The sequence below is a fragment of the Camelus bactrianus genome, chromosome 2 (genome assembly GCF_048773025.1).
Source record: "Camelus bactrianus isolate YW-2024 breed Bactrian camel chromosome 2, ASM4877302v1, whole genome shotgun sequence".
Taxonomy (NCBI): Eukaryota; Metazoa; Chordata; class Mammalia; order Artiodactyla; family Camelidae; genus Camelus; species Camelus bactrianus.
In genome coordinates, this window is record NC_133540.1 from 58394964 (window position 1) to 58412045 (window position 17082).

Consider the following 17082-nt stretch of genomic DNA (forward strand, 5'->3'; position numbering starts at 1 on the left):
CCCCAATGAATATATACTTTTTACATGTAGTTATATCATAGTAAGATATTATACATTTGCTCATTAGAAGAGTAAGCAAAGTAAAAAGTATAAAAGAAAGAAAAAGTAAGGAAATACTGATTTATATTCATTAATAATTTGTGTAAGAAAAATATTTTGTCCTTCCGGATTCTCAGAGACTAAGGAAGGTATTTAATAAAGAGTAACAATTGAAATTATGACATTTTCATTCATCCAATAAATATTTATTGAACCCCTTCCTTCACACACACACACACACACACACACACACGCACACATACATTTACCACACATTATTCTAAGTGCTGAGGGAATAACAAAGAATGAATAAGTAAGTTCATAAATAGAGTGATAAGAGCTATGTAGAAAATAAAGCAGGGGAAGTGACAGAGAATGACTCAGGAAAAGTGATGAGCAACATTAGGCAGAGTAGTTAGGAACAATCTCTTGGAGTAGATGATGGTTTGCTAAGATTTGAATGATGAGAAATGGTCAGATAATTGGAGATTAAGCAAAATGTGTTCTAGCAGAGGGAACAACTAATTCACAGTCTCCAAAGTGGAAAATAATTTGATGTGGTTGAGGACCTGAAAGATGTCCAGTGTGGCTGAAGTATAGTGAGCCAGACTGAGGGTAGGGGGTGGTCAGTAGAGGCTGTGTTAAGAGCCTGCATTTCATTTGGGTTCAAGATGTATTATATTCATTAATTTATCTAAAACAGAATATACCATAGGTCAACATCCATCTACAAGAAATTAAAATATTCTAAAATTTCTTTTAAGAATCCGCTATTTACAAAAATTAATTGTTAAATACTCAGCCAAGAAACCTAATCTTTAAAAAAATAAAACCATAAAAGTGGCTTTCTTTTGGGACACTGTTGGCTGAGTGAGAGGACTTTCTGGGACGACTGTAAATATTTGTACCTTATTATGAGTGTGGGTAACAACAATGTGTGCATTTGTCAAAATTTATTGAATTGTTCCTATTAGATCTTGTGCATTTAATGTATTTAAATTTTACCTAAAAATAACTGTAAATGAATATTGAGCTCCAATAAGTAGGTTTGTATTGTTGCAGTGGAATGGGTTAGCAATTTAGAAACAACCTTTTTGGTATCCTAGGCTTGAGCAAATTAAAAAAAAAATGAGGATAGTGCAAGGCAGGTTTCTCACTGTTGGTGAATAGTTATAAGTTTGTAAAAGGGGAAGACTAGAACTTGTTATTGAATTGTAATTGCAGGTTCAGTATAAACTCACTTTTTCATAAGTATATATAGATAAATGGATATAAAAATACACACAGAGACATGTCTTTTCTAGTTCTTTCTGCTTAGCAGGACTAAAAGGAAATGACATGCTTGTAGCAATGAGCACAACTATAGTTCCTACTAAATACCACTCTCCACTAAAAGAAACCAGAACTTTTTATAAAAACAACTGATCCCAGTGCTGGTTCAGGAAGATACAAGATGATCCTGGAACACCTTGCTTTGACAAAAAAAATAAGGAAGTTCTCAAAGAATTATAGGAATAAGTCAAAAGGACATAAAGCCAGTTTGAGCGGACTTCCACTGGCTAGAGTAGAGGAAATGGGAACATCAAAATAGGTAGTGGGATTATAACCTACTGAATAAAGTAAGAATCCATGATGGAAATTATGAATAGGTAGGTAGGAGAGAGGGAAAGCTCTTCTTTACAATAGATTGCCTACTAATAAATTTAGAATGAATGGTGGCTTTAGAAAGTCATCAGTGGATGTCAAAACAAAGGGGCAAAGGTGTGATGAGGAAAGGGATATCTGAATAGTTGCAGAAACTTTCTCTGAAAATTACTTACAGAGAGAAAAACTGTAATTTTACAATGGAGAAAACCACTAGATACCACTGTAAGCAAGTGCTCAAATACAGTATCACTAATAATTGTACAAACCGACATGATGTGATTTCCTGAGAGAGGCACTGCATCTCTTTTGTGAAATTCCTGATAAAAATGCTTAACTTGTGTTTTTAAATTGTGAGGAAAGTCAGACAAACTAAAATTGAGGGACATTCTCAAAATAGCTAGCCTGTACTCTTCAAAAGTAACAAGGTTATCAAAGACAAAGAAAGACTAGGGGGAGGGGCTTCAGGATGGTGGAGAGGGACATGGAGCTCACCTTCTTCCACAAAAACATCAAGAATACATCTACATGTGGAACAGTTCTCACAAAAAACCCACTGATCTGTCAGAAGATCTTATACTAGCAAAGCTACAAGAAAAATCTCCACATAACTGGGTAGGAAAAAAAGAAGAATCGGTATGTGACCTGTGCCCCAGGAGGGAGCGGTGAAAGAGGAAAAGTTCCCTCACCCTAGGGAGCCCATTACCAGTGGAGAGATCAGCTGGGACAAAAAGGGAACTTCAAAGGCTTGGAGGAGAGCACAGCTGCTGGTTCACTGCAAGCCAAACAGGGAGAAACTGGTGAGCGGGATGCAGGCCACCTGCTGCCCTCCCCAGCCCAAGACACAAGCCTGCTGGTATGTGTGGGGGCTGGGCCCTGAAGGTCAGGCTCCAGAGGATAGATCCAGGGAGAGGACTGGGAGGACAAGGGTTGGCTGCACGGAGACAGCCTGAAGGGGCTGGAGTGTGGGTCGAGCTGATTGGGAGTATGTGCAAGGAAGCCCAGGTCCACCATAAAAAGCCCCATTGTTAGCACATGCAAAAGAAGGGGCGGGGCCCTGCCATATTGGTCCTCTTCTTGGCTTGTTCTCTATCAGGATGGCTCTGCCTCTGGGAATTTAGAAAGGTGCAGTCACTGGTGGGTTGCCCCCAGGTGGAGGCAGGGCTGAGGTCTGAGCCCAGCACAAGGGGCCATGAGACTCTGGAGGTGAAGCTGAGTTCTGAGCCTTGTCCCAGGGGGCTAAGGCAGCTTTGCCCCACTGAGAGCTGGTGCACAGCTGAGCCAGGTCCAGCGTTAACAGGGGGCATGCACACATCAAGGTGAGGCTGGTATTTGGACTGACCCTTTAGCCCATGGTGGATCCAGGTGCACAGCTACGCATGACTACAGCGGGTCCTGGTGACCAACTTCAATGGATCTGCCCTAGGTTAGTGGAGCACATAACGAGCACCAGGGCAGACTGCTTGCATTCCCACGGCTGATGTGGGGCTGAGGGCAGAGCCAACAAAAGTGTACATTGGGAGCCTGCACAACAGGTGACAGGTGACACCACAGAGGGCACTTCTTGGTGGACATCTGCAGAGAAATACTCAGTGGCTCCTCTCCCAGTGGGAGTGCTCCAGTCATGCCTACCTCACACAGCAGCTCAGAAACGGATCTGGGGGCTTCTACTCCAACAACTGGGGAGCAGACCCAGCCCCCAAGAGGGCTGTGACAACCACAGAGCGAAGAGTAGACCCCACTCTGGTCACCACAATACGAATCACACCCTCTATCCAGGGGGTAACGGCTAGCACACAGGGAGGAAAGGTGAGGAAGCCATCTATACTAAAAACAGCCCTCACAACAAAAATATTAGAAGCATGAAGGCTACACAGGACACTCCCACATAAAAACAGCCCTTCAAGACCAGAGCAGGTAACTGTTACTCTCAAATTCATAGAATCAGAGAAATACAAGTTAAATGAAAAAGCAGAGGAACCACTCCCAATTAAAAGAACAAGAGAAATTCCCTGAAAGGACAAATAATGAAATAGACCTCTCCAGTCTCCCAGCTCTCAAGTTCAAAAGGAAATAATAAAAATACTGAACAAACTAAGAAAGACTATCAATAGAAATATGGAAGACTGTAAAAAGGAACTAGGAACTATAAAGAGAAAACAATTAAGATCAGAAAACTCATTTGCTGAGGTGATATCCCACATCAACAAAAGAAAGGACAAAATCACATGATTATCTCAATAGATGCAAAAAAAATTATTTGATAAAATTCAACATCCATTCATGATAAAAAAAACTCTTACCAAAGTGGGTATAAAGGGAACATACCTCAACATATTAAAAGCTGTTTATGACAAACACACAGCCAACATAATATTCAACAGTGAAAAGTTGACAGCCTTCCTGCTAAAATCTGAAACAGTACAAAGATGCCACTCTCACAACTTCTATTTAACATAGCATTGACAGTCCTAGTCATAACGGCCAGACAAAAAAAAAGAAAGAAAGAAAGAAAGAGGATTCAAATTGAAAGGGAAAAGGTAAAACGGTCACTAAATGCGGGTGACATATTATTTAAAGAAAACCCTAAAGACTCCACACAAAAACTACTACAGCTAATAAACAAATTCAGCAAAATAGCAGAATTCAAGATTAACATACAGAAGCCTGTTGCATTTGTTTGCACTAATAATGAAATATCAGAAGAAGAAAGTAAAAAAAAAACTTTTTAAAATTGCTTCAAAAAAATAAAATACTTAGGAATGAACCTGACCAAGGAGGTGAAAGACTTATATGCAGAGAACTACAAAACATTGGTTAAGGAAATTAAAGATGATTTAAATAAGTGGAATTATATCCCATGCCCTTGGATTGGAAGAGTTAATATTGTTAAAATTGCCATACTACCCAAAGTAATCTACAGATTTAGTGCAATCCCTATCAAATTACCCAGGACATTTTTCACAAAACTAGAACAAATTATCCTAAAATTTATATGGAATCCTCAAAGACCCAGAATTGCTAAAGCAAGCCTGAAGAAAATGAATGAAGCTGGAGGCATAACCCTCCCAAACTTCAGACTACAGAGCTACAGTAATCAAAACAGCATGGTATTGGCACAAAAACATACATACAGATCATGGAACAGAATAGAGAGCACAAAAATAAGCCCACACACTTACAGTCAATCTACAATAAAGAAGGCAAGAATACACAAGGGAAAGGACAATCTCTTCAATAAATGGTGCTGGGAAAACTGGACATGTAAAAGAATGAAATGGGAACATTTTCTCACACCATATACAGAAATAAACTCAAAATGGATTAAACACCTAAATGTAAGACCAGAAACCATAAAACTACTAAAAGAAAACATAGCAAAACATTCTTTGACATAAATTGTAGCAGTATTTTTTTCGACCTGCTCCTAAGGCAAAGGAAACAAAAGCAAAAATAAACAAATGGGACCTAGTTAAACTTAAAAACTTTTGTACAGCAAAGAAAATCATAAAAAGACAAAAACACAACCTACTGAATAGAAGAAAATATTAGTAAATGATATGACCAATAAGGGGTTGATACCCAACTCAGTACCAAAACAAAAAACAAACAAACAAACAAATAACCCAATTCAAAAATGGACAGAGGATCTTAATGGACATTTTTCCAAAGAAGACATACCAGATGGCCAACAGGCACATGAAATGTGTTCAATATCACTAATCATCAGAGAAATGCAAATCAAATCACAATGAGATATAACCTCACAGCTGTTAGAATGGCTATCATCAAAAAGACCACAAATCACAAATGTTGGTGAAGATGCGGAGAAAGGGGAGCCCTTGTGCACTGTTGGTGGGATGTAAATTGGTACAGCCACTATAGAAAATAGCATGGAGGTTCTTCAAACAACTAAAAATAGAACTACCTACCATATGCTTCAGCAATTCTACTTCTGGGTATCTATCCAAAGAAAATGAAAATAATAATTCAAAAAGATATATGCACACCAATATTCATAGCAGCATTATTTACAATAGCCAATATGTGGAAGCAACCTAAATGCACATCAATGGATGAGTGGATAAAGAAGATGTTATATATATATGTTATGGAATGGAATTCTTTACATAAAAAAGAATGAAACTCATTTTCAACAATATAGTTAGACCTGGAGGATATTATGCTTAGTGATGTTAAGTCAAACAGAGAAAGACAAAAATATTGTATGCTATCACTTATAATATGGAATCTAAAAAATAAACAAACAATTGAATATAACAAAACAGAAACAGACTCACAGATACAGAGAACAAACTAGTGGGGAGAGGAAAGGGAGAGGGACTAGATAAGAGTGGGGGATTAAGATATACAAGCTACTATTTATAAAATAAATAAATAAACTACAAGGAAATATTACACAACACACAGAATATAGCCAATATTTAATAATAACTTTAAATGAAGTATAATCTATAAAAATATTCAGTGTGTTATATACCTGAAACTAATACACTGTTGAAAATCAACTATAATCTTTTAAAAAGCCCCTATTTATATATGCTAAATTCCATCCAAAGTTGCTAAAGTTTTCTAAATACATGCAAATTTGAAAACAAGGTATGTGAGATAACAATAGAAAATATTTTTTTTATTTTACTGAATTATAGTTGGTTTACAATGTTGTGTTAATTTCTGGTGTACAGAATAGTGATTCAGTTATATATATATTCCTTTTCATATTCTTTTTCATTATAGGCTATTACAAGGTATTGAATATGGTTCCCCATGCTATACAGTAGGACCTTGTTTATGTATTTTATATACAGTAGTATGTATCTGCAATCCTGAGCTCCCACTTTGTCCCACTACCCTACAAAACAATTTTAGACCACAACTTCTTTGGGGAGGTTTTATTTAGTGATTAAAATGTCTTCTTTTATAATCAGAATCAGATGAATTGATTTGCAAATTAGTGGGAAAAGCCTGGCAAATCTCACAGTATGTTCAGGAGTAACTCGTGGGTATGTCCTGAATAATTATAATAATTATAATTGTAATTCCAGGCAGATGTGCTGAGGTGAACCATTTTTCCTTAGGGGCCTCTCTATGTTATGTTAATAAGTCACTTACTAGACCCAGCGCATTAAAAATATAATTCTATGTAGCTTGTTAATTTACAAAAGAGAAGAAATCCCTGTGACTTCTCTGAGTCCATCAGACCTTAGAGAAAGCTAAAGAGAGAGGAACTGATGATGCAAGTCAATGACCAGTTCACTTGAATCAACTTAAAAAAAACCAACTACTTGATTACCTCGTAAATCATCTAGCATGTTGTTTCCAGTGAAGACTCTCAAGCTATGTTCAGCAGTGTAATAACTTGAGCCAGCAAAATAAACAGCAGAGTCTGGGTGAAAAACTTAAACGAAGGACTTCTGATGCAGATGAGGCAGGCACAACTACTCAGTGTCTGTGCAGACTAAGTAAAGGGTTCCAGAATGAAGTAGGGGAGCAGATCAGTGCAAGACTAGATTATTCAGACTCCAACCTATTTTTATGGTGGTTTGAACCAGTTTGTTTTTTAGCTTTTTTCCAACTGATTTTTTTCTATGTAGAAGATATTCAAAGTCAAGTAAAATTTCTTTTTGTTTCCTTGCTTCCAAAATAAAAGGAATTACTAAACTCCTGCAACAAGTAAACAAGAGCCCCTCAATCTATTATTTATTGATAATGGGTATACTGATAGCTCAACATATCAATCTAAGCATATAATGAATAAACGGACATACAACTAAATTTTCAAGATCAAAACTGCAAATGAGTATACATATCCATGTATGTGAGGATACACCACACACACACACACACATACACACAAACACACACACACAATTAAATCCATCTCACTGATTTCTCTTCTGCCATGGTTCTACTTAACTCTTAAATTTTTATCACTAAACCTTATGCATCAGGTTTATTTATCCAAATGCCTACCAGACATCTCTTCCTAGATGTCTGACAGGCATTCAACCCGTCTGCCACTGAGCTCAACCTTCCCTTCTAAACCTGGTTTTTCTGTTCTATTCCTAGTATCAGTGAAAGGTGTGGGCTATCAGTCAGATTTCTGGGGCATCCTTGACCCATAGCTTCAGCTCAGCCCTTCCCCAAAGCCAGTCAGTCTGCAAAATGCTGACCACGTTACCTCCAAACTATTTTCTTCATTGTGTTCTCTTCTGTCTGTCCCGAAATCACTGTCCTACCTGATTTTCATCTTCTCTTTCCTGGATCATTGCATATCTGGATCTCTCATATACCCATGTACAGATTCAGTTCTTTTTTCCTTCATAATGCCTGTTATTAACTATCCTTACTTTTTTCTTCCTATGGGTTTTCCAGAGTTATCTGTAGCTAGCCTCTTCATATAAACGTCTCCTACAGACATATTTCTTCTCCTCATTCTGCTTTTTTGACTACATGCCTTTCCTTTTTGCCTGCTTTTACCTTCTTGTTTGCCTCTGCCTATTGAAATCCCACCATTAAATCCCAACAATGCTGTAAATATCCAGAAAACCCAAACTGGAAACCATTTGTCCCTCTTTTAAGTTCCTGTTGTAATTCTTGTCAATTCTAATGATTCTCAGTCCTGAAGTATGAAGATCGCATTCCTAAGTCAAAAAAAAAAAAAAAAAAAGATTTTTACCAACTTCTCTTGCTTTGATGAGATGGGGAGAAAAAGAACCAGGGTAAGTTTTCCATCCTGAGTGCGAAAGTGGAATGTCATTGGTGGGAACTGGACTCCTTTACAGGAAAGGGCCGTGGCCATTTAGCACGTCCCAGCATGTGCCAGAGGACACTAGTTATGTGAGAGCCTGTATGAAAATGCTTCTCTATATTCATTCAGTGATATTGAAGTTCTCTCTGTGTGCTAGGTAGTGAACAAGAGAGACACAGCCCTACTCTCAGGGACCCACAGAAGTTTCCACAGTCTCATAACGGTTGGGAAACTGCATTTAAACTGCACTCGGTGACAGCTTCTACAGGTTCCCAGTGGACACTATTATATAAAAGCCTCTGAAAAGTCCCACCATTAGGAGAAAACACATCACTTTCTATTTAGTGCTATTGCCTAAACTAATTTGGCCACAGAATCCTTCCTCTGCTTTTTTTCTGGCAGTATCTATTAATACCCCATGCATCTAGAACTCTGTGGAAGAGATACATGGGGAATGCTGTATAAGAGCAACCCAAATGCAGACCAGGAAATTCTGAACCTTTGAGAGAAGAGAATGTTCTTATATACTTGGGAGATATGCGTGGAGGGGAACTCTGAGAACAACTGAAAATCCTACATAACTCATTGAGAATGAGTGTTGAGGGGTTTTAGTGGTGTGGGCAGGAAAACATTCCAAAGGTTCCTTCCAGTCCTTTGAAGTGGTTTTCCTCAAACCCTGAGGGACAGACCAGACAGTAGGAAAAGTGACTGTTAAGTTTCTCAAACTTTCGCCTCCTAAGCCTCACTAGAACTCTGTCCCCAGTGAGAAGGTACGGTTCTTGTTGCTAAGGAACTCTAAACTGACTCTGCCGTCTTCTCCAACTCTCCATTTGCCTCTGAATTTTGCAGGAAAGACACTCTGATAGTCGTCTCCTCTCTGTGAAGTTCAAATCTTGGTTGTATTTGCAGAAATCAAGTAATTTTTGTTACTGCTGAGTGCACTCACATTTAGTTTGCTTGGTATATCCCATACTGCATATACTCAATCCTGGAGTTAATTTTACAGTAAGGCAGAAGAGTTGGAAAACTATAATCTTGATTGTATATATGAAATGTATTACTATGGTGGCATTTGGAATTGCATGAGCATCAAATATTATGAAGTTCACTCTAAAATACGAGAAAATGGTGCTGCTCCCTGTGAACTCAGCTCTTGTGGCCTTTGTCTGCACTCTGTAGATGAGAGCCCCCCCAGAGGCCTACATTGTCAAAATGTTATTCACAGGCTTGAAAGAAAACAATGCACTTTTCTCATCTGCTTGAAATATTTCATAACAAGGAAAACAAAAAGTATTCCATTGAGCCTAAGTGAGGTTATTGAGTACGTGCCAGAACCGTTCCAAAACCGTGCGTGCAGAACTGGCTGTGCACCCTGTGTAATGTGAGAGCCTCAACTGCCAGCAATGAAAACAGACAAACTCGGGGACACCAGTCCGCCATGAGAGCCTGACTGAGCGGTGGCCTTCCCTGCCAGTCTTGTTGTCACTCAGTATTTCTGAGTATTTTCTCAACCAAGACATCTAAGTTTCAGAATGTCAGCTCTCAAGTATTTATTTTACTGTAAAATTAACTCATACGGCAAAATAATCCAAAGAATTGGAATAAATACTATATATTTCAGTATGTAGTAAATTTTATACTTATAAAATATATACCAGAAACTTATTAATGGAACCACATTCCATAGTTTTTGGCCTTCCTGTAGAGTACAGAATTTTTATAAAATATTTTGATAGCTTTACTCAGATGCAGTTTCTATAGTTTTCACAACCCAAGAAGCAGTTTTAAACTCTTAGCAATAATCATTTAAAAGTTTTGACTTGTTTTCACTTTATACTAACAGATTTTTAGAATCTCTTGACGTTAGGTATTCTTCAGAGTATTATGCCTTTTCCTCTACCAAATTGCAAACACCTTTACAAATCCTCTTATTGTTAGTGAGGCTCAGAGAAATAGATGCTTTCATTCATTGTTTGTGGAAACATAATTTGGGACATATTTCTGACAGTCAGTTTGGGCACACACACGTACATATGTGCATGCACATGTGTTAGATATGTGTAGATGTGTGTATGTATCCACATACATGCATGCATTCATACATATGTACTTTGAGCCAATCTCCTAAGAATTTTCCTATAGAAATATTTTAGAAAATAATATATATAGTTTTTTTATAACATTGTTTGTTACATTTTATAGGTGTTTATAGGTAATAAAGTAGAAGCAATTTAAGTGCCCAAATCTAATGAAAAAGTTGAATAAATTATGTTATATTCATACAATGGACCCTCATGTATCCATTAAATAATTTATGGAAGAGTATCAAATGACATGTTAACGTGTTGATATATTGTAAAAACATGTTACACATAATAATGCCACGTTTATCTGTGTCCAGAAGAAAAAAACTAGAATATCTGCCTAAATATTAACAATGACTATACTTGAGTGATGGACTTATAAATGGATTTTTTTCCCTTATAATTTTCTGTTTACTAAGTTTTCTGCAGTGAATGTATCTTATTTAGAAAATACTTAAACAAAATAAATGTTACATGTTTCTTGATATATTCATACCCTTTGACCCAGCAATTCTATTTTTTGGACTACATCCTAACATAAGGAAATAAACAGCTACACACTTACAGATGTACTTACAGCTATGTTCTTTCTGACTTGTTTATAGTAATAAAAACTGGAAGCTACTCAAATGTCCAACATTAGGGAATTGGTTTTTTAAAAATAACAGTGCATTCATTCAGTAGAATATTGCACAATCTTTAAAATCAGATTCTTGAAAGTATTTAAGAATAAATGGAACTGCTTAAAATATATTAAGTTAAGTGGTATATGGATAAAGAGATACATGGGCCTAATATAATTACAATTTTGATTACCCTCCAAAATATTAGAATATACATTAACATGTTGATAGGGGTTACCTGTGGGTGGTAAAATTATTTATAGAACTTTGATTTTCCTTTTTACAATTTTCCATGCTTTCAACAATTGTAATTTTTATAAACAGAAAAAATATGTAAACAATGAAATTTGTTTTATTGCTAGTAATATTAAGGTACAATATATGAATATGATTCCTCCAAATATTTTTTCAAGCTATCATTTCTACTCAATTTATTACTCTACCACACAATGAGATAAGAATGTTTAAATATTTTATTTTAGTCCCTGGGTCTCTCTGGCAAATAATAGAAAGCATTTGACCAAAAGATTTGCTTTGCTCTATAAGATTCTTAAAACAACACAGGAAAGGGATATTCAGAGAGCTGGCCCCAGACTCTGAACAGTGACATAAGGTTTCTTAATCATTTACTTGTTCTGAATGTAAGTAGGCAAAGGTCAAAGCAGTTTCAAGTTCATTGGTACCTCAAGTGTAGCCTTGCTCTCTGATCCAAGGACCACACTCAAGGAATGAAGGTTTTTTGAGTTCATTAAGAGAGTTTTTGCCTTTAACATAGCTCTAGTGATAGCCTCTGACTAACTGACAAGGCAAGTAACCATTTGGCTAGACTCAGGAAATGCAGGTATGTATATACATATATACTTGGAGGACTGTGTGTGTGTGGGGGGAGATATTTTTCTGTCCTTAATTACTTAATATATCTTTTATCTCACAAAAGGCTTAGTGTAACCATTGTATATTGCGTGATAGACAATAAGCCCAAAGACTTATCCATGTGCTACCACTGATGCATAGACCCAATGAGTATTTATTGAAAGCCTATCTGTAAAACATAGTTCTGGCCACATGAGATACAGACACAGTCCTGCCTTCCTTTCTAAGTGAAGACACAAAGACAATTCCATGGATTTTACATACTCTTTCAATGTCTCCTCTCCAATAAAACAGACAAAATCATAATTAATATTTACTGATTTTCACTTAAATTTAGTATAATATCATTCTAAACATTCAGTTTAAAATCATTGCCATGTAGCCCAAGAATACACCAGTAAAATTTACCAAACACATCCATTTTAAAAATTTGAGATAGCTTATGTAAATATTAAGGATAGAATGCAGTACATTATGGTTTTTCCTGATGGAATTAAAGACTTACACTGATTTTTTTGGACTCCATGCAGCTCATTCAATACTTTCAAGTTTTGTGACAGACTTTGAAAGTACAGCAGGGCAAAAATTTTTGCTTCCCAACGTGAACAGGCTGAACTGAAACCGAGTTGAGATAAAGATCAGACCGTCGAAATAATTGAACGGTGGAAAGTAAAAAGGAAAGGAAAAGAAACGGAAAGCACATATATGAACTTAGGAGAAACAAAGCAAAAATTAATATTTACTTGACTTGTCCTTTCTCCACGTATGTCGTTCTATAAAACCCCACGAGCGAGCCGTTCAGCGAGCCAGCGAACTCCATGGTCAGATGGTAGAGACCCTCGGCACTGCTGGGTGCAAGCTCTCCTTCTGCCTCCACCACCACATACTCCTGCTTTTTGTATTCAAAGCACCGCCGGACTTGGACTTGCTCCCCAGAGTGCCTCCTCAGCACTGGGAGCTGGGTGATCCTTGTCTCCCGGATATGCAGCCATAGGTGCTGGGTGGGCGAGCTCACATTGATGGAGATATGCACGCTGCCCGTGTACTTGTCCTCCTCCAACAGGGGCTTCACCTCCAGGTCGTAGTGCACTGGATTGATGAAGTCTGGCAGCCTGAAATCTTTCCAGCCTCCACTTTCATCTTCACTGGCAGGGCAGACCTCCTCCTGGTCCTGTGGAGGGCTCGGAGTGGAAGGAAGGTGGGAAGGAGGTTGGGTTGTGCCCTGTCCTCCGTCGGTAGAGTCACACGATCTGGTCAAGCCCACGGAAAGCCCTACTATTAATCCGACAGCCACCACCACTGCACAGATGATGGCCACATGTTTTGTTTTAATGCAGTATCTCTTGGAGCTTTCTCCCTCTTCAAAGTTCATTTTTTGTTTCCAAAGTCAAATGTTACACATAAAAGGATGTTAAATTTAACTAACTAACGTCAGCAGTCTTCCTTTTTAAATTGGAAGGAATTCCCTGGTTTGGCAGCCTGCTTCTGCTTTCCCACACCTCTCTCTGGCTTCTTGCGTCTTTTCCTCTCCCTGCACGTTCCCACCAGCCACTTAAGGATGAATGTGGAAACAAGGGGGTGGGGTAAGGACTCCAGAAGAGGAGCTGAGCTGGAGGAGGAGGACTGAAGAGAATATTGTCGTGGCTCCCCTTATAAACAGCGCATCCCCCACTCCACCCCTCCTGCACCGGCGTGAGTTAAATATAAAACAGGGCTTAGCTTATCAGCCAACAGGAGGGTAATCCTTTGCCAAAGCTCCGTCAGCAGCTTTCAGGGAGAAAGCATTTGGGGAAGAGGTGTGCTTGTGATAGAAAAACTCAACCTTTGCCACTGAGTCTATGGCTTCTTCCTGTTGTGCTTACAACCTCTCTCTCTCCTAATCAAAGGGCTTCTTGAATTTCAGCTATTTTTTCAGGTAGCTTGCCAAAGAAGTTGTTTTTTCTTTTCGTTCTTTTTCCTCATATAAGGTAAACATTCAGATTCTGCCTTTTGCCATAGTCAGGTCCTGGAGTTCGATGCTCAGAGTTGACACATATACTCAGGGACCACTTAGGTACTCAGTAAATATCTGTTGAGTTGGTGGATTAGTAAAGTGTAGCCAGGTCACCCTAAAGCAGCTCAGTTGACGCTGGATGAAAGAGAGAAGGGAACATAAAGAAATTAGACAAAGCAGTACTGGAGCTGAAAAGTGTAAGAAGAAAAAAAAAAAGAATCAGAAAAGGAAAGGATTGAAAAGACAGAAGGGCAAGGAAGATAAACTTGATATACTTGTTAAGTTAGATAACTAAATTCTGTTAGAGAAACTTGTCTCTGCCGAAATGAGATTAAATTCTTTAGCCTTGGATATGGTAGATGATGTTTGGAACAGATTCCAGATACAAAAGTTGGCCTGTTGAAAGATCCATTATCTGCCCACACATATGGCCTCTGAATAAAAAGGTCAAGATGGAAATCACAATAATAACCTCCATGTTTATGAGTAGCTAAGATGTAGACACCCAAGCCACTTTTCATAGTAGCAGTGCAATAATAAATATAAAAAAATGTGAGAGCTTTCTATATGTCAGGCATTATTCTAGGCACTTTATAGAAGTTATCATGTAAGTCTTCTCAACAACTCTATAAGATTAGTAGTAGTAGTAGTATTCCCATTTTAGAGATGGGAAGATTGACATTCAAAGAAGTTAAGTCATTTGCTAAAGGTCACAGAATTGGGGTTTGAAACAGGTTGTCTGAGTCTAAAATCTGTATATCTAACTACACAGCCTCTGTTCTCTGAAGAAGAGAAATGTTTAAGGGTGAAGTTACTAAGAAAAACTTAGTCACTGTTTCTCAAAGTGCAATCCATGGGTATTAATAGATATACTTGCAGAGCAGACAATGCTGGGGTAAAGGTAAGAACGTTCTTTCACTGCCTTCCATTCTTTCAGATGGCATCTTACTGTGAATCTCCCAGACAGGATATACTATTGAGTGATTTCTACATTTAGTTGATGAGAGAGCTTTGTTTGAGGAAGTATCTTTTGAGTCTTGTGTTGCGTGGAACACACTGTGAGAAATGCTACTTTAAACTGTTTCAAATTATAAACTAAACAGAAAAAAGAGAAGACTTCAAGATCAAAAAGGGTCCATTTTGCTCTGAATATTTCTATTGTTTTCTCATAAAATAGTAGTAAGAGAAATAGAATTAAAGGAAAGAAGTGTATATTTTATAAATTATAGGTTCATCTTATATTTATTAATTTCACATTCTGAAGCAATCCTAAACTATTAAAATCATTGTATGTTTAATTTTGGCAAATCAACTTCCTGAATTTTAGCCCTTGAAATCCCTTTTTTATCAGAAAGATCATTTGATGTTTCACTAAACGTTTTATGGGTCAAATGTTTTGATGTGTTCTCCACAAATGAAAGGGAAAATATGGATCAAATTTATATAAATATAATGTCTAGAAAATGAAAAGTAAAAGCATTTGGAAGAATGTACATAAGAATGTATGTAGAACTGTTAAACTGGAAGCATTTTTTAAAAAGCTCAGCTAAAGAAAACATAAAACCCTTAGACTCAGTCTCATCTAGAAAAACAGCAATCTTATCACGAGGCCCCATGTTTGGGCTTAACCGAACAAAGGAGATAATAGACCTTTGGTATAAGGTACACTTACCTGGGACTGAGGATATCCACCAGCTGTAAAATATCTCTCCTATTTTCCTGAAATTCTACCATAAGGCATTCATTATTTCAATGAAACGTTATGTTTATGTCTTCTCTGGTTTTTTTGTTGTTGTTATTGTTTCCAGATTGATCTGGGAATCCTTCTGTAGGGTTTTCTGGGACACACAGACTGTGCTTATGATTTTCCCTACCCACATCATCCCTTGGGCACCAGGGTTTCATAAGCCACAAGCAAGAATTACATTCCTGTTACTCATTTGGATCGCCCTGGGGAAAATCAGTGCACTTTACCTACCTCTCAAAAAGGGTCTATGGGCCACCATTCATTCCTCTGTCAGTCACTCAACAAATACATATTGACGTCTTCTTTCAATCACTCAACAAATATATATTAACTCAATAAACATTTACTTTTCAACAAATATTTACCAGAAGAGGAATTCTAGAATAAACTTTAAAATGTGGACATTAAAAGAAATGTTAATAAATACTCCTAAAGACAAGTGGGTAAACCCCTGCTTTGTCCTTAGAATGTAGAAGTTTTGAAAATATTCAGAAAAGCAAAGAAAATAAAATGAAAGGATTCTATTATTCCTATCATTTTAAACTGCTTTTATATTGGGCTCCCTAATGTGCAATAATACATTGGGAGACGGTGGCAGGACATAGAAACAGTAAGAGGAAAATAATAGTGATAATATAGTCTAGATTTTTGTTCTAAGAATTTCTAAATTATCATTGTCAGTTTTTTCAATGCACTAAGTTATATCTCTATATTCTGAGTTTTAAAACTTCTTGATGTGCTTAATTTACTCAACATTCCCTGCCAGCCTTTGCAGTGTCAAAATTCTTGGCAATAGTCTCTTCTCTCTCTTCTCTCCTATCCAGAATTCTGCAAAAATCATGTTGGTGTAGGGAAAGTATCTCACCCAATGTTCTTTTATTCCATAAAGAATCCAAGTTAATTATACTAGTAATGATGATTTTTGGATCATGTTCCCCATAAAAATTCTTATCGATCATTCCTCACCATAGGTAATATTAATTATTTCTTTCAGAGGGGAGGTCTGTAATTTTCCAGTTTTTATTTATTAGCACTGATTGTTTGGTTTGAATTTTATTTATTACCACACTAATTTTAAGGAATGACGTTGTCTTCAATTTTGGGGTTTTTGGAAGTAAAGATTTTAACTGCATTAAGATGATCAAAGTCATCTACATGAGCAACAGAAGTGTTATTTCTCCTGTTGGCACTCTGTCTTCTTGCATCTCTTCTGTTTTTCGTTTATCACTTTCTAAGTATTCTTTTGTTTTAAGCTGAAAAATCATCCCCCTGAAAGTTACCTACATCCTAATCCCTGGAACCTGTGA

General features: G+C 37.2%; 1 protein-coding gene across 1 annotated transcript in view; it reads right to left on the reverse strand.

Annotated features, from left to right (window-relative positions):
- ENPEP (glutamyl aminopeptidase) overlaps window positions 1-13671 on the reverse strand; it is a 76418-nt gene extending 62747 nt beyond the window's left edge. The window contains exon 1 of the mRNA XM_010953685.3: window positions 12779-13671. Coding sequence (XP_010951987.2) covers window positions 12779-13407 — 629 coding nt within the window. The 5' untranslated portion in view covers window positions 13408-13671. The remainder of the gene's footprint in view (window positions 1-12778) is intronic.
- Between the last annotated feature and the right edge of the window lie 3411 nt (window positions 13672-17082).